General features: G+C 40.3%; 1 protein-coding gene across 5 annotated transcripts in view; it reads right to left on the bottom strand.

Annotated features, from left to right (window-relative positions):
* Positions 1-23,700, bottom strand: part of grid1a (glutamate receptor, ionotropic, delta 1a) — a 210,401-nt gene that overhangs the window by 53,180 nt on the left and 133,521 nt on the right. For all 5 annotated transcript variants that reach the window (XM_046401816.1, XM_046401817.1, XM_046401820.1 and 2 more), the window contains one exon: positions 16,271-16,476. In XM_046401816.1, coding sequence (XP_046257772.1) covers positions 16,271-16,476 — 206 coding nt within the window. The remainder of the gene's footprint in view (positions 1-16,270; positions 16,477-23,700) is intronic.

Here is a 23,700-nt window from a genome sequence, read left to right as displayed (position 1 = left end):
GCGCTATTTCACAGGATTTCTTGACTAAAAAGCCAGTTTACTTTTTGTCTCTATAATGTCAGCCGAGGACAAAGCTGCACATTTATTATTGTTCCCCAACAATGACTCTTTCCTTGTGTATTGTGACAGAAAATACCACAGTAGAAGAAGGTTTACTGCCCACCCAGAGAAAAAGAGGCTTGGATGTACAGAAAACATTTGAAGAAAAAAAAAATGCTGGTTTTCTGGGACATCAACACTGGAAAATAAGACATGTGCATATCTGCACAAGTGGACATCACATGTGCAGATATGTGAGGTGTGACTGCCCTAATGAAAGCTGCCAGTGTGTTTTAGAATGAATCATCAATGTTTTTGAGCTACCATTAACCATGTCAAGCAGAGCTCCATGGCTGGTGGTATGAGACTGTAGATGTACTGGGCAGGTTCCTGTTGTACATTAGATGTATGTGAGTAAGAGGTAAAGAGCTCCTAAAAAAGATCGCTGATGCCCGAACCTACTACTCTAAATAAAGGTAGAAAAACAGCCAGAAGTCCACTGAGTAAGAAGTGTGTTGAAACATTTACTGTAGACTTGTGACAGTCTTTCTTCTTATGTAAAAGTGTGTGTTCCCTCTTTCTTTTATGTTTAGGGGAGTAAACAGGAATATTTGGGGGTGAAAAGCCTGAGAACCCATGCTGAGACTAAAGAGAAAAGATGATACAGGAGCAGGTGGTTTAACAAGGTGTAACAGTTGCTCTGTTAATGCTTAGTTTCGTCATATAAAAACATCACTAAAGAGAGCTATTTTATAACTCGCTGCCTGATGGGGCTGTATTGACGCTATTTCCCGCTTCTTCTGAGAAATCAAGGACTTCTCTCTGCGAGTAAGTATTACAGAACAGGGTAAGCAGGCAAGCTCTATGCACCGAACCCTTCCTGATTAAGAACAAGTAAGCAAGATAAGCGGGTAAGCAAATAAGAAAGAAATGAGAAAGGAGGGAGCAAGAGAGGTAACAGTGGGAGTTTAGCGAGGCCAAAGATGAACGTGAATCTCATCCTAATTATTCCGGCACAGGGTGAGACATGTCTTCTCAGAACACCAAGGGAAGGGAGAAGTGTTAGTGGGAGTGTGAGAGTTTAGGTTTTGACACAATACTAATTTCAAACAGTCATGACAACCAGGGAGGCTGCAGAAAAATGGAGTGGAGGAGGAGGAGGAGGAGGCGGCGGCGGCGCTTTGCCAATTGCATCTCCAAACAATATTGAGAGAAATTGTTAAGAGATATTGTTGTTTGTTTCATGAAATGTTTTTTTTGTATGGTTTGCTCAATCAGCATTGTGTTTACAACAATGGGCTGAGGAAGAGCATGTATACTTACATGTATATTACTTGTTCAGGGCCACAAGTACTTTTATAGAAGCTTTATAGTCAATAATTCCCAGTAAACAACCCTCTGGGGCAATTAGAGCAAAATCTGAGTGCGCTTCAGTACTGACAATGAATTAGTAAAAATGTGCTGTAAATAAAGGATTTATGCATGCTTTTTGATGTTCCCCCAAGACCACTGTGGTTGTATCAAAGACACTGAAGGAGATTTTCTCCGAGCAGTGGTTTGTGCCTTGCTTGGAAGTAATATAATTTGCCAGCATGCTCTAGTAGTGGCCTCAAGTAATGGTTTTGCTGCTTTATAGCTGGCAAGCTTTTCAATACACCTGAGGAGCACTTTAATTTAATCTGTCTCATCAAGATCAATAAATGTGTCTGAACTGTGATTCTTTGGGACATACTGCTTGTTAATAGGCCACAATGATTTCAGAGTGACCATTTTCTACAACCTCATATTTGCAGTTTGGTGCTCTGGAATACTGGAAATCAACTCTAATCAAGCCGGAGAGCCATAGCTCTGGCAGAATGTGCAAAAGCAAAGCTCTTATGTATATTAACAGAAGCCTAAAAGGACATAATTAAAGAAAAAAAAAACTTTTTTTCACTCACAGAGTCCTGTCCTTGCAGCGTGCAGTGAAATGCATAAAGCGGGCTGTGAGAGAGGAGAGGAAAGCTATGGGAGGGCGGGAGGAGAGGGGTTCCCAAAGCTGAGAAGGCGGAGTTGTGGAAGAGGATAGAAGGTGCATGATCAAAGCCTATATTTTGAAATCACTTACTTCTCCATTAGTTTGATTAATGGGGCCAGGCTCACAGTCAGACAGAGGCAAGGGGCTTGAAAAATGATGCAATTACTGCTTTTTGAATAGAGGGCTGAAAAGGCCTGCGTGAAAGGAGGATCTGGAGGAGATTCTACAGGGCATCTTGGACAGTAGACTACCTCCTCTTCATCCATCTATCCCCACGCCACACACCCCGAAGCCCCACAGCACTACCGTAAACCTTCCCCTCTGAGGCGTCTCTCATCAGGCTTAGTGGCATGCTTCACTGGTCCTTTCTAAGCTGGGGGAGCATCCTAGAAATTGTGATTAATATGTATCTGTAGCATCTTTCAGTATTTGCCTCACATAGTGTTTGACACTCAATTTATGCTCCATTCTGTCAGTGCATTCACTTCATCATTCAACGGGTTATTCTGGACAACATGTATTCAAGCACATTTATACTAATGTCCATGTTGCAAAGCTTATCAAGCAACAGGAAATGAATATTAAGTAAACCTCTTGAGAGATCTGTACTAGACTGTACTAGAAAAGTCTCAAGTACCACTTATGAAGAGGTTTCATTAAAAATCAGTGCGGAAATAATAACACATAATGCATACAACAAAGAAAGGCACTTTTCAAACCATATCTTAAGGCTTTGGATCGGTGTTACATCAGAGATGAGCAGAAGACTGTTAATATTAGGTGTGTGCCTGAGCCAGTGTAGGTTGTAAATGAAAAGGGACAAACCTGATTAGTGATATAGATTGTTAAGTGAATATAGATAAGCACCTGGAGAAACTAATCATGCTGCAGTGTTTATACCCGCACATGAACCTAGCTGAACTTGCCAACTTACTAGATATCACTGAGGAAAATAATATCCCAATAGTCTAATTATAGCTTTTATGAGCCACTGTGCGTGGGAGGCAGTCTGCAGAAGACCAAGTAACAAATTGATCAGTTAGATTCAAGTTACTCAATTACCTTAATCATTGCATCACCAAGAGAATGAGAGCGAGAGATTAAAGGATAAACTGAAAGAAAGACAAAAACAGACAAAGAAATTCATACTTGTCTAAATCTTTATAATCCAGTGCATTGGAGTTTTCAGATGGATGCAGCATGTACAAGTTAACTTGGGAAGGAAGGGCAGGAAAATCTTTGCTTTTATTCCGCAATTCTTAAATGCCATCCAGCCTCTATAGCTTTGGATAATGACTGCTTTTCACCAGCTCTTTGTTGTAACCGTGATTGCATTTTGTGCTCTCTGGGGGTGTCCTGATTATTACCACAATGAGACAGTAAATGTCTGTTTTCTGGCAACACTGGGAGACCTCTGAACTCTTTAGTTTCTTTATCTGCCTGTTTTAAAATCACTGCCACAGTCACAATGCCCATGCATGAACGTAGCACTACACAAACTTGTCAGTGTGTGTGTGTGTGTGTGTGTGTGTGTCCTTACATGGGAGTTGTGAAACATGGGGATAGGGAAAAGAAGTGAGAGGGCTTAGGGAAAAGCTCTAGGGATCCCTCTTTGCAAAAAAGTGAACAAGTTTAGAAGGGCAGATGGATGGTAAGCAAAAGCAACAACAAAAAAGCAGATTCACACATTCATGTATTTACATTTCTAACTATCCAAATGTAATTTGGCGGAAGGTTTGTTGACATGATAATGTTGCAAATATCTCAGCTCTAAACTAAATTAAATACAAGCAAGGTAAGTGTTGCCACAGTGAATTAAGCAACATTCTTGGCATAAATGTCAAAATATGTCCCCTGTGCACATTTATACATTAGCAGTTACAGTGATTCTCTCCACAGTGCTCTTCCAATTTTTACATCAAAATCAGTTAAGGATTTTATTCAAAGCCCCCAATGAAAAACTAAATCCGCTAATGAAATTACAGAAGCACTCACAGCCATATGAAACTCCTACGGCCTTATGGGAATAACTTTTCTCAGAACAGGTACTCCATCTATACTGAAGTGTTGAAGACGTTTCGCAAAAATAAAAGCTTCATTGAATGATTGGATTGGATGATTAGGACTGAATCCATAATAAGGACTCTATATTCCCTTCTCAGTTATTAAACTGGCAGCAGTCGAGTGTTTTGCTTTGATGCATCATTACACAGTAAATACTGATTGCACAATATAATGGCTATAGAATAATGACACCATTGGCATTTAGGTTGGAAACCTCACTTTCAAAAATTCTTTATTGCTACTGGACACAAAATCTCCTGGGACAATGACTGGCGATCCAGATCTATTCTCAGTGTAAAAAAAATAATTATCAATCAATCACAGTGAGAGATTCACAATAACACATGTAGTGTTATTGTTGTGTGGAAGACTAAATGGGAACAGTATCTTGTTACTTGTGAATTCCTTAATAACCAACAAACCTGAGGCAAACAAACAAATCAGAGACAGCTGTCCTGGTAATTTCCCGAAGACATAAACCGAATGATATATGAAAAACATACCGAAAAATAATTTATGCTGCTGATATATTTTTATAAAAATCTGACTTTATGCGTATGCGTGTGGACACTGAGAACAGATCCTTTTTGAACGATGCCACCTGCATAACCAAACATATCCCAGTTATGCATAAATGAGATACAGTATAAGGCCATAATGTTCAAATGTGGGTGTTAACACAGACCTGGGAATAAGACATCAAAGGAACGTATGAATATGCATGTGCACATGTTGAAGTCTGACTCATGCATGATGCATATTTGTGTAAGGGCAAAGTAAGGAAAAAGTAAGCAAGGAAAACAGGTTAGAAAAGGGTAATAGGACACCTGAACTTGAGTTTAAATTTATGTTCCTTTCACAGGGGCTGTACTTTAATTTAACATTTCTCCAGAGCTTTTTGACTGTGATAGGCTGTATGCTGGGTACCAATACAGTACTTGTTTTTCCAAGTGGTTGGCTTTGCAATTACCCTTATAAGTCTTACTGTATTTTGAGTTTGCCACTTGGGAATTGGGCAATAATCCTGAGCCCACAGCAACAATTTCACAGAGACAGAACCTTCCAACAATATTGCAGGGTTTTGGTATAATTGCATCTCATATTATGCTACAGGGAGACAAATATACACAGTGATAAAGCTATTAACATATACAGACAAAGTAAATGTGTTTTTGACCATTCCAATTTAACAAGAAAATGAACTATAAAAGTGTTTTGCAAAAACTTAGAAATGGCTTTTGAATGTCTATGCAACTCAGAAAAAACCCCTCATCATTATCAGACATATAACAAAGCCCTTAAAGCAACCTGACCTTTGTGTTCTGATCCTGTTGTTGGTCAACTTACTGAAACAAAAAAAGAAGAAAAGACTCTGAGGGAACAACTCTGCTATTTAAAGGACATCTGACACTCATGTACAACTCCAGAGGTCACAAGATAAATGAGCTAGGCTCTGCTGGGTACCTTTTATAAGATTAAGCGTTATCACTCCTAAAGAAATAAAGTTTGCCCAAGAGGTTTACTGTTTCAATAATGTTAAGCATGACTCATAATCACAAACATCAATCAATGTTTATCACCTGTCGACTGTGTTTTGGGTGCTGCCACTGAAATGCATAATCTGGGAAGGGGTTTTGTACGGTACACCTGGCTGTATTCAATATTTACTGAGCTGGATCACAAAGGGCAATGTGAGAGTGATCACAGAGGGTAGGAAGTAATCAGTTGTGGGCAGAGTGGTGCCAATGTTACATTGCTGTTTTCGTCACTTTCCTTATCATCATCACGATAATCACTTTCAAAACTACCACCTTTATTATCAGTAATACAATGCTCAAATTATTTATCCTTTGAAGGCCCTTTTCCACATTTCAGAAAGCCCCCTGACATTGATTAATGAGATAGGATAAGCCATCACCCCATATACACCACAGTTTTAATTCTCCAGCATTACTTATGAAAAGGCAAATTATTTATGAAAAGCTCTTTAACTTCAACAGATGATTCATACTTGTGAAAGTAATAACGATCCATCAAGCAAAGAGCTTGCCAACTGCCCCCAGTTCATTTTTAATACCAGAGTTTGGATATACAACCATTTCTCTTGATTATTCCTGCCTCCCATGAAACATGCACCCGAAGAGGTGGTTTTATTTAGATTTTGTTGCATTACGCTACATTGTTACAAAGTGTTGTGCTGTGAGAAGTAACATATTGTATGCAAAGGCAACACGTTTGTTCAAATTCACAGAACGTGACGGGTTTTCTCTCCAACTCCCAAGGAGGTACCGCTAATTGATCACGGACAGAGGGGTGCCGTCTATCATTTATCTGCCAAAATGTAGTGTTTATTCATCATGCAAAGCAATTAATGTTTTCTCTGTTTGCACAACAGTTTGTCCACGCTCACCGGTAATAACATGTTGCTTATTAAGGGGAAATCACACGGAGTTGCAGAATTTAGTCACACGAACTAAACTGTGCTGCTTCAAGCCATGGGACAGGAAACCACAAGACGTCTGGTGTGTGGACTGTACACATTATAGTTGCTCAATTATTGCTGGGAACTAAAGACAACTGTTAGTCTAAAGAGTGTATAAAGCTTTAACGTACTGCATCAGTCTATCACACAACCAAAGAGATGACAGAGCAAACAAAGTGATAATACTGGTATTACAAACAAAACAAGTCTGCACAGCGGGTGAGGAGAAAAGAGCAGAGGAAGAGAAATGGAGACACAGGCAAAAGGATACAGTGCAATAAGAGAAGAGACAAAATGAGATGAGGTTATAGGGGGGTAGAAAGCAAGGACAGAAAGATAAAGTGCCCATGTAGAGAGAAACATGAAGCCATTAAGATGGGAAAAATACAAAGAGGAAAAGAGGGAATGTCCTGTAACCGGGACAGAAGGGGATAGAGAGACAAAAAGAGAGAGGAGAGCAGGGAACAGAGGGCAGAGGAGGATGAGATGTAGGACAATGATAGATCGTTTTCTGGCAGGCTCAATTTGTCACACTGTTATTGGGAGGAAAATGGAATAGAAGAGCAGCAGTGAGGGTCAGAGGGAGATGACGGGGGTCCAGAGGTGGGAGGGTTAAGCCAGGAGGGAGCAACACCAGCGGACGGTAAGCGAGATAAACTCCACGCACCTCTTCACCTCTGGCCTTCAACAGATGATCGCTGGAGGTTACAGCGCTCTGATGAGTCCATCCCAGTAACCATCGCACCACCACACAGCTGGTGGACTGTTTGATATTTGAAAATTATGTGTTTTTGACTTTGATTAAGGAACCTTATATGAGCTGGGCAAACTTGAAGCTCAGTCTGCAGGCTGCTGTTGTGTTGGATGGAATGTATTTCATTCTGATTTAGCTATTTAAAGATACTTCTGTTCGTTAAAGGGTCATGCCACTGATTTTACACATCGGGATCAGTTTACCAGTCAAAGGGATTACTAATACTTGAGAATTCAAATTTATAACTGATTTATAACTGATCAAGTGACAGAAGATGTCTTCGTATTTAATTACAGATAGATAGATAGATAGATACTTTATTGATCTCGAGGGAAATTCAAGAAGTGTAAGATCCATTTCAAAGCTTCAGCTTCAAAGCTTCCAGCTTGATACCTTAAAAGGTCAGGATATTTTGACCTCTGCAGCGCAGTTTATATCCATTATTTTTATAATCTTTTCTTAAAAGTCCTTTAAAAGTCCTCCTGTGTCAATGAAGAGCAGTTACTACTAGCAGGAGTAGCCCATTAAAGTCTTTTTATGGCTACTGTGACAAAATAAGGGGGTGTTGCTTAACTGTGAAGTTTAACACTTTTTTCACGTTTTATCATGTTTAAACTGTAGCACAACCAAACCTGAAATGTGTTTGGATGATAAATCTCCCATCAGCTAAATAGGATATTCCCCTAAAGAATTAATGCAATCGGTAAACATGATTAAATTCCCGGTTTGCCCCCACTGTCTGTCTGTTTACAGTACAGATCATCTTGATACTGTATAGTATCTCATACTATGTCCTCTGTTTAAAACTTTACTTGCACTTCCCCTGCCAAGTATTGGCCATCCCTAATGTGTTGTTTTTATTTTATTTATTTTTATTTTATTTTTCAGCTCCCTACACTCTCCCAGCCCCTGATTCCAAATGATGCCTCTCAACCAATAACGCACCGTGGCCTTTATTTGTATTCTGGGCCAGTCTAATTGAATCTTCCTGGTGGCTGCAAGTGTGTTTTTCTATGGCATTAAAAAAATAATCAGGTTGAAAAGTACTTTTGGAGCTTTGTAATTATACCTGGCCTCCCTCGTTAGCACTAAGAGAGGGGGTGTAGACAGAACTGGCAGTGATGGATCTGGGGAAGGAAAGAGGAACGATGCAGTGAAGGTGTGCATGTTTTTGGGCATCCTTCTGGGTGTGTGTGTGTGTGTGTGTGAATGCAAAGGATTTTGTTTGTGCCAGCACTACGCTCCCTTGCACCAACACCACACTCTCTGTGTCAGGTTAATGAGTCATGCTGGGATAAGCACTTCCAGGTCATGGCCAGCTTATATTCCATCTGAGGGAGAGGGGAAGTCCAGGTGCCAAGACACAACTGCGCAGGAATATTATGAAAAATGTGAGAGAAAAAACAGACCACGGAAACTATGCACAGCTACAGGACTGCAATAGGTTTGTTTCATCTGCTAAAGTTGAGAAATGCTGTCAGAATCTGGGGCAACAACAAGAATGACACAGAAATTGGAAAAAGTAAGCAAAAGTGCTGGGCACAGGAAATGAAGACAGTCTAGACACAGGGGATGTTAGCTCTTACTGCTGAGAGGTGCTGTAGGTGGGAAATGGTTCTGGACCTTCTTTGCAGTGTGATAACAACTTGAGAAAGAGGGAATAACATTTGAATTGAAAACATGGCACACAGAGGATTTCAAATTCTGCCAGCTTTAAATAAACGAGAATTATGAACAGAATGCAATTGACTAACAGTTGCTACACTGCATCAGATGTGTGTGTGTGTTTGTGTATAAATATATATATATATATTTAAACATGCAGAGAGTCAGCAAACAGGAGCACTTTCTGCATGGCTAACCTGAGCTAACTAGCCAGCTGCGGCTACAATTAGCAGCAGTTAGCAGCAGTTAGCAGTTTCTCCGTTAATATGCTTTCCCCATTTAAGTGTATAAATTTGACAGGTAGCTTATTCTTACATATGTTGCACACACCCTTGTCACCTTCACATTAAAGTGGACACAATCTTCAAATGTTAATTTTTTTCACTGACTTTGACAAAATAATTGTGAAGGACAGAAATGTCGCAAATTAAGAGCTTACATTCAAGAGGCATCTCAGGATTCCATGTCAGAGAAATGTGAGTTAAGTGTGTGTGAGACTTCCATTCCTATGTGCATGTCTGTGTGTGTGTGTTTGTGTGTGTGTTGTGCTCCTCAACCTGTCATGTCAACAGCACTGAATTCCCCAAGCAGGAAAAACCATCGTAGCTGTCTTTTTCCAAAGCACCCCATAATAGTTTGTCAGCTCGGGCCGTTTTTAAATCACCATCCACAAGTGTTTGTGACAATAAGATGGAAGAGTCCTTGGCATCAAAACACAATTCTTAGCAAGGGCAAATGTGTTTACTACGTGTCACATTTAAGTGTCACAAGGGTCCACTTTTAATCAGCGATTCATGGTCTCAGTTTTTGACAAGTAAATCTGTTTCAAACACAACAACCCTGATTGCTATGCAGTCAAAGAGTACACAGACAAATTCTTCAAGATCTTCTACGTGTTTCTTGTGAAGTGAAAAGACTTCACTGTTGGGTGTCAAGTTTTTGTCAAACATGAGGACATTTAGCGAACATGTGGGCAAAAAAATTCACTTCATTCAACAAAGCAGATTTGTCGAACTCTTGCTGAGCTGAGCAAACAAAGAATGTGGGGTTCATGCTGCAGATCTGCTCAACAGCAGAACTGACCTCGTAAGAGTAAACAAAAAAACAGCTCCAATAATAGGTACTTAACGATGCCATTCACATTGCATCCTTGCATTTGAAATAAGCATTTTGGATGTTAAACAAGATGTTCCAGTTGCCAAAGATGATACACAAAATGGCAGACTTGACTTGATGATCCACAAAGCCAATCTAGCAGGTGAAGGTTACTTATGTCTGGAATCCTACTGGACACGTTTACTTTGAATGCTGCTTTAACTGGGACGTTGGGAAAACCCAAGAGCTATGTTAACATTCATGTAGTTACAGATTAATCTACGTTTCAATCTAAGGTTTACTGACAAATTTGAATAACCAGCATTTATTGTCAAAGACAGCTAGTGCACAGGACAGTCTATCACCTATGTGCCACAGCTCAGTGAGCAGTTTTACTGCTGCACAAACATAACTCTTAAATAAGCAGGACATTCTGCCCTGTGACAAGCTGGTGATTGTCATGGTCCATTATTTGAAAGAATCTGAGAAGAGCACCGTCCATACAAGGTTAAGACATGACTTAAATAATAAAACTCGATTTAGCAAAAACGTGTCTGTATATAGGTCAGTATCTTAAAACGCTGTCAGATGATCTTGTCGTGGGTTTTGGATGTGAGTCATTCAAGTTTAAAGGGAGCGATGGTAACAAGGTTCAATCCAGCCTTAGCTGGAAGGAGGTGCGGTGTGTTTTCCTAAAAATCAGTCGAGCTTGTTTAAGTGCCACAGTGGGAGAAATGTGTGATAAACCTGTGAACAAGTTTTCATCTTTTCCACATTAGATGTGCAACCATAGACTGTCATATGGCACAGATTAAAATGCTTACAGCTGTCACATCCCTTTCTTGCATCTTATAACAAAAGCCATTTTCTCCAAATGTCCTTAAAGTCCTCCCCTCTTAAATATATAATTCTGTCTGTCAGATACTCAGTTCCAGTCACGCGGTGCTCATCTCTTTTGTCTCTTTTCACTGCCATATTTTCCATTATATTTCACCTATTACTGTTTCATACAGAGGTGTTTTATTATGTCGGAGGAACCCCTTCTAGCTCCCCATCTCTTTCTCATCGTTGACCTTTCCTCCCCACATCCATCTTCCCGTCCTTTATTTCCCTCCCTCACTTTGTACTCCTTTTATTTGCACTCTTTCTCTCTGTTACTGTCTTTCTCTCTCTACCCTCCTGCCACCCTGTGCAGCATCTCTTTCTCTCCCTCACATTCCCTGGCAGCAGGCAGCAGCCCTTGTCACTCCTGTAGCTTGGTGTAGCCGCCGCACAGGAGGCAGGCCTCACCCAGCCTCTCTGCTCCATCCGTCAGTAGCCTGCAGAGGCGGCATGCTAGCTGACACCACCCATTCCGTTTCCCTTTGCATCAACGCCTTCAGGAGGACACTGTCCCGCAAGCACAGAGAGAATGATAGAATATGAGCACGAGCAAAGCGTTTAATTTACCAAGTCACATTGCAAAAGCTGAGGCAGACCATAATACTGACATCAAAAAACCTTGAAAAGCTTCCTAATAATAAAAATAATACACTTTAAATATACTTGTAATACACATTTCTTGTTAACCTTTACCAGTCTTAATTTTAAAGTGTACTATTCATTTTCAGTACAGGCATTTCAGTTGCTTAAAGCATTTTAATCAGTGCAGGTGAAAATGAATAACTTTCTCCCAAAGCCAGAACCTAGAACGCCAAAAATCTAATTTAGGTGTCTTCAAGATATATAGCTCAGAGCTGCACCGTCGACAATTAATTGGGGAGTGACTTTGGTAACTCATAAAATGTGTCAAGTTTTTGAACCTAAATGTGCATCGTTTTATGAAAATGATTTAGCAGATGCTCACTGAAACAACCCAAGGACGTAGAAATGGGACAGTTCAAGACTTAAAATTCCACTTCATATCCGTCTGAAAGGCTCGCGTGACTCAAGTGAAGTTCCCCTATCGTGAAGGGAGCACAGAGTAGTTGGGTGTCAGGAACGAGGCGGCACTGAAGCTGACAGAAGACGCTACGTCCACTCATGGCCAAAATGAACAAGAGACGAGATGGCAACTGTCTGGACGGGAGAAAACAAGAGCCCAGAATTTCAGCATAAAACCACAGACACTGTCAATTACATACATGTCTTCTTCAAAGTATGAGAGATGACGGTGGCCTGAGAGTAGACGGTAGAAGTGACAACTGACTTGTGACAGAATATGTAACTCAGAGAAGGAGAGCATCACCAGAACAGAACATGTGACTTAGGACAACTTCTGCTAAAGCACTTGTGTCCTTTAATGTAAGTCAGGTGAACTGAGGACTGGAAATTAAAATTATGAATACGGTCTAGCTACAGCGTATTACTCCTTTGACGAACTGTTGGCCTGACAAAGGTGCCTCTCTTTAATCTGCCAATGCACATTGAGACATTTTTCAGTCATCCACATCTGACCTTGTAGAGAAATAAGTGGGCATGGACAGATGAGAGAATGGGCCTCTGGGCACAGACATGTAAAAGGCATCCCTCATCCCCACACAGGAGTAAGATACCCAGACTGAAAGGATGTGTGTCTCCTTACAGCACTTTCACCTCTTTGTGGTTGTCTTTCATGCATTTCAGGTCATTTTGCTTTTTGCTGTTGCTTCAAGTCACTTGCGTCCCTTTGCTCTGCATCTCTTTGTGTTCTTGTGTCCGTTTGTGCTCATTTTTCATATCTTTGCAGTCATCTTGCATTCGTTTGTGGACATTCTGGATATCTTTATAGCCATTTTGCATCTTCATAGCTGTTTTACATTTCTTTGTAGTCACTTTGTAGGCCTGCTCAGTAATCTATCCATCCAAGCAGGTATGAAAATGAAAAAGAGCAGCGCACAGGAGAAGAACTCTGGAATGCAAAGATCACAAATTCAGGAAAAAGCAGAAAACAGAGCAGGAAGGAGCACTGCTACACAGCTGATCACCCTCATAGGGTTGTATTAATGATTCCTTGCACAAATCCTTGAGACTACTAATACCACCAATTCCCCTGAGTTACCCATATTTCTTTACATGTTCATTACCATCCTAAAAAAAAAGGACATCAAGTGACTGAAATGGCATTCTGTTGACTTCTAGTCACCTTGGTAACTTCACTGTTTTCTCTTGTACTGCAGCAGTTCATGAATACTTTATTCTCCAAGGCATCATCATCATCACTCTCCATTCGGTTATTAGCATATTTACATTTTCCCCCAGTATCTCTGGTGGGAAGAGGGTACGCTGCGTGACAACAGTTACCAAAGCATTAATGAAGCTTTGATGAATTAACAAATCTCCGCCACTTCTAATATATTAACATATTCACAGGAGCTTTTGGGAGCTGCGTTGAATGTGGAACTGTGCTTATTTCTTAGCTCCCAAGATGCCTCTTGCTAATTGTATGAAGAATGATAAAGAATATAATAGGCAAGATTAAATGCAAACTTACGAGAAGAAAGAAGGTCTACAGCAGTTTGGGCGTGTGCGTGGGAATGCACACGCATGTGCACACATGCTAAAGCAGAATACATTGGAGTATAGGAAAAGATCAAAGTGGTATGCCATTAATAAAACTTGAAAGCCTTGGTGTATTCATAACCTGTGTGCTGATTTATTACGATATAAGTGGTTCACTTTCAGATTAATACTGGAGAATTTACATGAAGCTAACAAGTCAGACCTTTTGTTGATTAAGACTGTTTTCTACGGCATTTAGATAGAAAGTTCTTTTGATCTGACTGACCACTCAAAGCGCTTTACAACATGAAAGCCAACCATTCAACCCTACATTCAAACAAACATTCATATACTGGTGGCAGCCAAGGTGCCCCCTGCTCATCAGCAGAGATAAACATTCACATGAGCAGCCATCAGGAGCAATTTGGGGTTCAGAGTAGCAGACCACAAGGGTCAGGGATTGAACCACCAACCTTCCGATTGGTGGACGACTGCTCTACCTCCTGAGCCGCAGCCTCCCTCGTAGACAATAAATCAGTTATAAATAGTACATGCAGCGTAATACCGTCACATGCAAGAGGGCTTCTCTCTCATTCTCAATGCAAGTGAGCTCCAAATGCAATAAAAAGATGAAAATTTGGACATATATTTTATATTTCTTTTACAAAGCACTTCAATACATCATCATGACTCTTTTAGTTCCTTCTATCTATAACTGCACTTCACTAAGTAAGATGGATACTTATAGTGGCCTACAGAAATGTCATAACTCTGAGCTTAAGTTTAGTCTCTTAAAAGGTTCTCCATCATGAGAGATATACTTTCTCAGTGTCCTGGGAACAAGGAAATGAAAATAAACCAAAAATGAGACACTGGGCTTGACACAACATTTTTTTGTATGACTTTTTAAGCAGTAATTTAGAGGCAAGACATTTTGAAGACTGTGTTTAGGCTAAAATGAGAAATATTGATGCTTATTAACTCTAAATACAGGTAGGATTTTTCACATAAAACAAGATACCTTATCAGTTAATTCTCTGCAAAGCTTTGTACGGTACATATTAAAATATGTGTATTTTCTGTCAAAGCGAGGCTCACTCTGTGGAAAGGTGTGGATGTCATTTTGGTTGAATGCGTCACAACATAGAGGTCACTTATGCTTTGCACTGTTAATCTGAAAATGAACCTCTGATCCACTGACTGTAGACCTTTTTGAATGATATTTTTCTCTGAGCAGCAAAGATGTTGATACTTTCACAATGGCCAGATAGTTGACCTATCAAGCATCATTAATGAATTTGTCATAGACTGTGAATCTGCCTCCTGGTTAATAAAAAATACAAAAGAGTAGATACTGCAACATGTAAAGAAAAAAAGCTTTGGTTACTGTTAAATAGGGCATGTGACTCTAATCCACAACCATTATTTAACAATTATTTGTCTACTGCCCTGTATTTGAGGTCCAGATTTTTCATTTGAGTTGGAAAACTGTCAGTATTTATCAGCGTTTCACTGGCCTTGCCAGATGAGAAGGAAGATTAAGTGTCAGTCTGTGATGTGTTTGCTGGGCAGAACAAGCCACTCAGCTCGCTTTTGTGTTGCCATATTTTTCTCCAACTCTGCCAATGCCACACGAGTCTGCTCTCCATCATGCCAAAACACTACAGTACATTATTATTCAACATGGTTTGACTGAGCGGTTTTCATCAGTAAAAGCCCAGCAGATGATTAAAGTAAAACCTTCCACTTCTGGCTGCCATTAGTGAGAAAAACATAGAGAAGCGTTTGTTATTATAACATTGACCCCAATTATTTTCAGTTTACTGGAATTTAGGTCAGTCATGGACACAGCAGTTCAGAAGAGGACAGCTCAATGAATTAACTTTGAACTTAGCAAAGTGTGATGAAAGAAAAGACATGTGCTAGTTGGAGTGGAGAGTTCAGTGCACTAACTGCTACACCGCCATCTGACTCCAGCTGCTGTAATAAGCAAAGCCGATGTGTAAGGAGCAAACAGAGAGGTTAGTAGCCGCGTCCGAGTTAGGATACTCTGAACTAAGAAAGATGCAGATCCGCTGTGGCTACACACACTTGACTCTGACTCCATTTGAACTTCGCCTGGGGTTATGTGCAGTGTTGTAGATCAGTAAAGAAAACAAAAGTCCCTTCACTGGCAGTGCAGAGCAGGCTGAATGAACTGTTACCGTTTCTGCTGTCCAGAGACATATCTGAAAAATGTGATGCACAATATTGGCACCTGTATGTAGTTTTCCTCTAGCCAACTCAATACAGAAGGCAAAACACATCCCAGTCTGATCTGTGCCATCTGCTTTGGGTTTTGTCAGAAATCCACAGAGGTGCAAACAAGCAGTTGCATCTTGTTTCATCAGTTTTAACAAGGGCAGGGTCACTAGAGTGCTTTTAGCGGCAAGTTCCCAATGAAAAGCAGGCAGTTCATCTCCTACTAATTATTTTGTTATGTTTAATTCAGTACAGTTAAAGCAGTGAAAAGTCTGATCAGCTGTCAGATCAGGAGTGCCAGGCAAACGTGCTTTCAGTCATAGGTCATCATCTTTAATGAATAAATAAATGCTAGTTTTCTGCCTGGCTCTTTCACCCTCTCTCTCTCTGCTCATGTTACCGATGCCCTTGATGAAGTGAAGTCTCAGCAGTGTAACCTGATTAAACAGCATACCTGGTGGATGAACACCTGTGCGCCTCTAGGGCTCATGAGCAACACGGCCCGCCGTAGAGTGTCCCGGTACCGGTTGAGCTCCTCAGTGCGCATCGTGTTGAAGAGGTCGGTAAAGACTCGGCTGACGTTGCGGTCTACCCTCTGCAGGGAAACATCCAGACCCAGGCGAGATGCTTGGTCCATAAAGGTTTGCAAACCTCGGATATCTGAAGAGGGAGAACAACAGAAATTGAGTGATGGCGGGTGACAGAGACAGACTGAATAACAAAACGAATGACACCTTAGACGGGGGCTATGCTCTACAGTACTTTATTAACGGACTATTTATCACAGTTATTGGAAAACAGTCTGCACTTTTAACACCTGTACACACTTTCAGGCTCCGTTCCAAAAGCTTCAAGGCAGATTTCGTTCTTTGCTCCTGATCTAAAGCGTGACAAAACGCAACAAGCACTCCTGTCTTTCTGTTTCCTGGGGTTTACAGGATATGAAGCTGCAGGCAGGTGTTGCTGTCCCCAGAGATGTGTGTGTGTGTGTTCACTATACAAGAAACCATTTAAAAGACTGTACTGCACACCCAAATGAAAAGGTAATGTGCAGCGGAGGGCTCACAATAAACACACCAATCCCAGCAGTCACAGGGGGAGCAGCAGCCCAGCATGTCCCAGGCTTCTGTATGTCGTGTGTGTGTGTGCGTGTGTGTGCGTGTGTGTGCATGTGTGGGTGGGTGGGATTTTTCTAGTTGCACCTGTGGGGGTTTGATGAGTCACAGAATGATCTAGTGCTTTGGTAGTGAGAACAAACTATATACAGAGGCATAGAAAGGCAGTCAGGCTCAATATACACAACCCTATGGCTACATGGAGAAAATGCACTGTGCACACACAGACACACACGCACACACATACATACATGCACAACCCTATAATATCATACCCTTGGGGTGTGTGGTCATTATTTGGGATATGGCACAGTTTTAGATGCTCAGGGCAAAAACTGGAAATAAGGCTAATAATATAGCACTTGACCTGGTCTGAGTAGGCAAGCAACATATCTGTATGCTGTCCCCATTTCTCAGTCTATACTTTAGGGCAACATGAAAGAGTAACATGACTAAGTATCATATGAAGCAAACCGTAAAGACTCACTTCTGATGACAAATGCTTTCCTGCTACTGTTGTATTGCAACTTATTTTTAGGGTAACATAAATACACAGAGAATAAAAATGTTCAAACGGCAAAACAAAACATCAAATTAAATCATTCATCATTTTGAAGCAAATTCTTACTGCAGCGCATTTTGAAACTCTTTGCCTCCCAATCTCACACAAACACACACAGCACTTTGCTTTCTTTGTCTCAAATTGAAAGAATTACCCTTGATGGTGTTGCTTTGGATATGACGAGTAAAAACTCAACATCCCTCTGTTGGAGCACAAACGCAACTTGTAAGCAAATCATGGCTCCTTCCCTCCTGCTGCAGGATCTTACCACTGCAATTAATTTTCATATATGATTTATATATGATAGTCAGCTGCAGTGGAGTATGGTGATATTGATTACAGATCAAACACGGAATCTTATTTCCTATTTATTCTGTGCTTGACAGAAAAAAATGTAAATTTTAGATTGAATAAAAAAAACAAATTCTAACTCAAACAACAATTAACAAGTTGTGTAGTTAGCAGTACTTTTATCACTTCTCCAAGAGGTCTCCTCATCTGGTTTTGGATCATTAGTCCACATGAAGACTACAGACTTTAAATAAGACAAAAATCTACCAAGCAAAAGTTTCCTAATTGCCCAAAGAACAATGCAGTTCAGTGGATCAACACGGCAAGCAATCGTATCAGAACAGACTACAACTTTATTCAGTAGTGACATACTGTAATGTTGCTGTTGGGTGAAAACCTTGCATCTCTCAAATGGGGAAGAGAAGAAACATACTGTGACAAACAAACAGAGTTTTTAATCCCATGAAGAGCCGAGGGAAAGCTACCATGCGATAACTACTCGAGAACCCGATAGAAACATCGGACTTCAAAGTCAGCGTTCCAAACCGGTAGCAGGCTTTTCCATGGGGCAGCCGTGTCGGCCATGGACAGGGCTGCAGTAAAGAGGATTAACGTGGAATTAAAGGTCTGATTTCTGGACATGTTTACCCAAGCTTCATTTCTGAACACAAATCTGCTTCTGAAAGTTTTGGATATCAAAACTTTGACCTTCTCTGCCCATCCTGTGTCAGCATCCTGCTCTATGATGAACAGCAACTTACTCAGTACTCTTGACTAGTCTCTGTCCCCTACCCACCTTATACTTCCAATTACGGATATGTGATCTGAGAAGACAGGAAAGATTTATCGAAGGAGGCTGAGAAATACGCTGTGAAGACGCTCTGGCGTCCTTTTCAGCTCTGTCTTGCTCAACTTGTAAGTACAGTGGGACACCCTCTTGGATTTGAGCAAGGCAGAAATGAGCATATCATGATCAAAAGGCTCTGAGGTTTTTACTGAGCTGTCAAGCTGCATTGCAATTCGAGCGGAAAAGTATGAGAAATGGCTATGCTACCAGCCTGTGTTTACTCAAAATTGAGATGAGTCTCTTAAAGCAATCACTGTTATTTTTGTTACAACAATATCAGTTAATTATATGCAATATGGATTTTTTTTCACAAATGTGAAATGTATCAGCCACAGAGTGTGTTATGCATTGCCGCAGGAGCTATTAGCGACACAGAGAGAAAGCAGAAAGTGAGAAACGTTTCAGCACAATCTTTTTACTGACTGCATGCATACAATCTATTCTGTGCTTACACAGTGTTTCAAAGGTAAACATGTCTACCTGAACTATCAGAATAAAATGACAAATTTTATCTTACAGCATGGACATCATATTCATAAAACAGTAAATTTGTCAGTCATGATTTCTGTTGCTTGAAGGAGTTCAGCTCCAGACTGACATTTGTAATATCATCTTACTATCTTCTCTTCAGCCTCAGAAGAAGTCAGGCTCATTCTTTTCTCTTTTTGTCAATTCTACAATGTGGATGGTTGACACACATCTCCAAGCCGGGTGGCCAAGAATTTATTTCTTTATTTATTTTCATTGACCTTTTGAACATAATATGTCATCACTTCATCATTGTACTCATTTGTGTAAAATTTTGTCACATTAAGCACACAAAATTTGGCAAGTTATGGCATTTAGCTGCCAAAATCTTGTCAGTTCTTTTGTCCAGGTCCAACTGGATATTTGTGCCAAATTTGACTGAAATTCCCTCTAAGGCCTTCCAGAGTCATTGCTGGCACAGGGGTGAGGAGGAAGAAAAACACTTCATGAGCCTTACACAAAGGAGTTAGCACATAATCTGGAAGTAATGTAGCACACTCACTTCAGAAAATATCTCAGCATGTATGTGTTGTCTTGTAATTATATTTAAGCACTTCTTATCAGAGATCAGACGACTGGCTGCTGGTTTGGGGCATGTAGATGAGGATATGTGCACACACCATCAGTCCTTGTGTGCTTGTCTGTATGCATGTATATCATGTGTTATGAATTGGGCTGTAGAGACAAACAAACCCAACACCTTGCAGAAGTGACACAGAGGTGAAGAAAAACTGATTATGTTCTTACACCATGCCAAACAGCATAGCAGTGTGTGAACAGCAGCCCGTCACAGCATTGATCGAAAGGCACATCCAGACCGGCCATTCTTAGTAGCAAGGCCAACTCACTGGCCCCAAGAGTCTGGGCGATGTTAACATTCAAAGGGGAAAAACAACACAAATTAGCTACATTCGGTCTGAGCTAAACATAACTTTCATCTGCTTTTCACCTCGTGGTGGGATCTCAATTGTGTCACACACATTGGTGGGGTGGGGGAGGTGGTGGTGGTGTTTAAAAAAACATAAAAAGAAGAAGACAAATGTGGTGTCTAGTGATTAACCCTCATTTATGTGGTACAGAGCAGTGGATCTTTTTCACATCTAACCATTATACTACAGACCCCAATTTGATAAGATTTGCCAAAGTGCCTTAAGGTCCCCCACCTGATTTAAATGTGGTTTTAGATTTTATTTTTATTACAGAAAGAAACTCATGACCAACGCAGTCATGCATTTTGTCATTGTGTTACTCAGGGATGGGATTATAGCACAAATAAATTATTCCCCTTTTAGCTGCGAACCCCCTGGAAGCCACTCGGGGACCCTGGGGGTCCCACGATTCCACCGACATAGGGTAAATGTGACACATAACATGTACCATGATGAGATCACGAGGTCCACTGCTGCATCATTCATCCACTGCCATCAGCTCATGATGCCGTGTTCCACTTGCCCACGGCACAACTTTGTAATCAAAATTTGAGAGAAAAGCATTTTCTGTTCTATGAAAAATGAGAGCGAAAATGTCTTGCACTTATATTTCTGTGGAATGTACGCGTCAGTAAAGTGATTACTCCCTTACTTCCTACTTAAAACTTTGTTTTTTGCTTGTTTGGTATATAATGTTTTTGATTTTATGCATTGTTTAGACACAGGAGGTCTACATCTATAACTGTTATTTCATCGTGGTCCATCTGGCAAATTTTGCAAAGCAGCTGCTCACTATTATACTTTGGTAGACGTGAGTATGTCACACCATGTGTTCTTTGGTCAAGGACTATGAAAAGTGAGGCGAAGCTCAACAAAATGCTTCCACTGTAAGAATTAAGGTCTGACTGAGCAGAAGGGCGAGGGCTGGGGTTACAGTTCATGGACTGAAATATTATCTCAGTGTGGGCCTGGTAAATGGTCACAAGGATGTTGTCCAGTGATTGCATTTTTGGCTGACAACACTGCAATGCGCATTTTAGTCCATGGGGGAAAGAAATTACTTGTCATATGGCAAGTCTGGGGACAATACAATGTTACAAGCTTAGGAGGGAGACTGTTGAACAAAATGTAAACAATTTGAATGGTAAAACTGTAATAACATAAAATGGAATTAATGCAGCATCATTAAAAAGAGAGAAATCAGTCCATCTGATCAAAAATTTTCACTTTTAATCAAAATGATGTCAAGGTTATGCTTAAAATAATCTGTTGAGATTCAGCACTTTGGCAAGAGGCACTTTTATTTTTTGTCACCTGAGTGTGGAGCTTCAGCACAGAACTATGCAAATTAGGGCTCACTAATTATTTCACTCTTTCACAAAAAGGTTAAGAGAGTTCTGTTTGGTGGTGCAGGATTTATTTGTTAATTTCCTCATGGTTATAAACATTAGTTAGTGAGGAGAATAATGGAGTAATATTTATATACAATATCTGTATTTATTACTTCCTCTAATTTCCTTTTGTCATGGTGATTAACATTTTCTCATTGCTTCCTCATTAGTTTTCCACATGAGATTTGACACACTACCAGGTGTAAAGTTCTTCATATAATGCCTAAGGTAGCAAAATATGTCCTCAATATTTTCACAGCCTCTCTCCCCACCTTTCCTTCACTATTCTTTGATTTTCTTCTTCTCTGTATTCGCATAGAAAGCCAATTAACTGAAGGTCACTTGTATGTTCACTCCCTGTGAAATTACCTTGAAAGATAGTTGGCAGTGTTACAGACCTTATGGCCTAAATGTAGCATTAATTTAGAGGAAATAAAGTAACACAATAAAAAGCATATGAAAGAGTATGTCATTACACAGAGGGTTTGCTTCATTTTCTCAGATCTGTCACTAACCCTAACCCTCAGCATTATGCATTACAGTCTTGCTACAAACTCTGCAGTAGATATCCTTTGTGTGTCTACGTTCAGACCCTGCCTGTGTTATAAATGCACTTTCTACATTAGGAACCACCTCCTACTTGGGACCAAAAGCAGCTTAATCAGTCTCACACCTAATCCCAGCCTAATTCTCTCCACCTCTAACCGAGAGCCAGTCACCACAGGGTGGGCAGAGACAGATGTAGCTGCTCCACAATCATTACTAATCGCATATTAACTCAGACAGACCTGCCAAGGAGCCTACCGATGCTCAAGAAAATTGACCCTTCTTTAAGATTTCCTATAATCGTGCCTCAGTTGCCTTTTATACTTCCCTTGTTATGATAAAATGACAAGACAATTTTACAGAAGCTTTTGTTTGTAGATAGTCTACCCACTGCCCATCCTCCCACACAAAATCAATATCTGGCTTATATACCCACAACTGTGAGTACTGTGCAAGCACATCTTAAAAGGCACTTACAAAGGCACACAGATAACATATCGTCAACCTTTACAACAAGAGTCCGCAGTCTCTGTCTGCTAGCACCTCTGTGAGATTGTACTTAGGAACAACAGTGTTTTCAGCAAAATGCTCATGTTATTACAGGGAACATGCCAATATTAAGCAAGTATAATTTTTACAGTGTTATCCAACACTGTGTAGTGTTGAATGCTGATGTCTTTTGTTTTGATTTCCGTATTGGACTTTGGCATTATATGGAAAATGAAAGGATGACCAAAGTGGTTGTGGCTCACCCTGATGGAGATATTTCATGGCAATACAGGCACTAACATTCAAAATTCAGACCCACAAATGTAAACCTCGTGGTGGGGCTACAGAAAATAAACGTCAGCGAACCACTAGAATTCACCTTCTGGGAACAATTATTGACTATACTAAATTTCATGGCAATTCATCCAGTAGTTATTGGAATGTTTCAGACCTAAGTGGTGGACCGATAAATCGACCTACCAACACAATGACACTGAAATCTCAAACACCATCATCCATATCAGCAGTACTAGAACAGAACAGGCAATTTTGGTAAGACTGGTTAAAAAATCATTTGATTGTCTTCGGCATGAATGCAACAATCTTTAGTCATTTTCAATCAATTTATATTCAAAATAACAGACATTTAATACTTGATTGGCAAGTGCGAGGCGTTTTCAGTAGCTTACTGTTACTGAGTAGGTGTTGACCAGATAGATAGGCTTTCAAACAAAGCATGGCATGACTGACTTATTCAATTTACAGTCACTCTGCTGAACACTGTCTATTTAAAGACATGGTTGGTTTAGTAAAACACGCAGAAAAAAAAGAGTATGAACCTGCATTATGTGTGGTCATGGTCAAATGCAAAATGAAATGGAATAAAACCACAGCTTTCGATTCACCACAGGAACTCAACCCACAGCTGCAGATTCAGACAGTGTCATTTATATGTAACAATGAACACTTGTCTCTGTATGAAAGTTTTGTTTGGTATCTGAGCCCACAATGCACAAAGGGCTGATCAAGAGTTTACAAGTCACATTTGTTTTTCAGTGGAAGAGACGAACTTTTGTGGTCTTGACATGCTTGACGTGCTAGTTTATTTTGTGTTTTTTGAATAACAGACACAAGACATTAGATTTTGCTTCAGCACTGTCAGAGAGCATAGCTTGAATCTACAACA

Source organism: Scatophagus argus, chromosome 10, assembly GCF_020382885.2.
Source record: "Scatophagus argus isolate fScaArg1 chromosome 10, fScaArg1.pri, whole genome shotgun sequence".
NCBI classification, from domain to species: Eukaryota; Metazoa; Chordata; class Actinopteri; family Scatophagidae; genus Scatophagus; species Scatophagus argus.
This window is presented reverse-complemented; position numbering and strand designations above follow the sequence as displayed.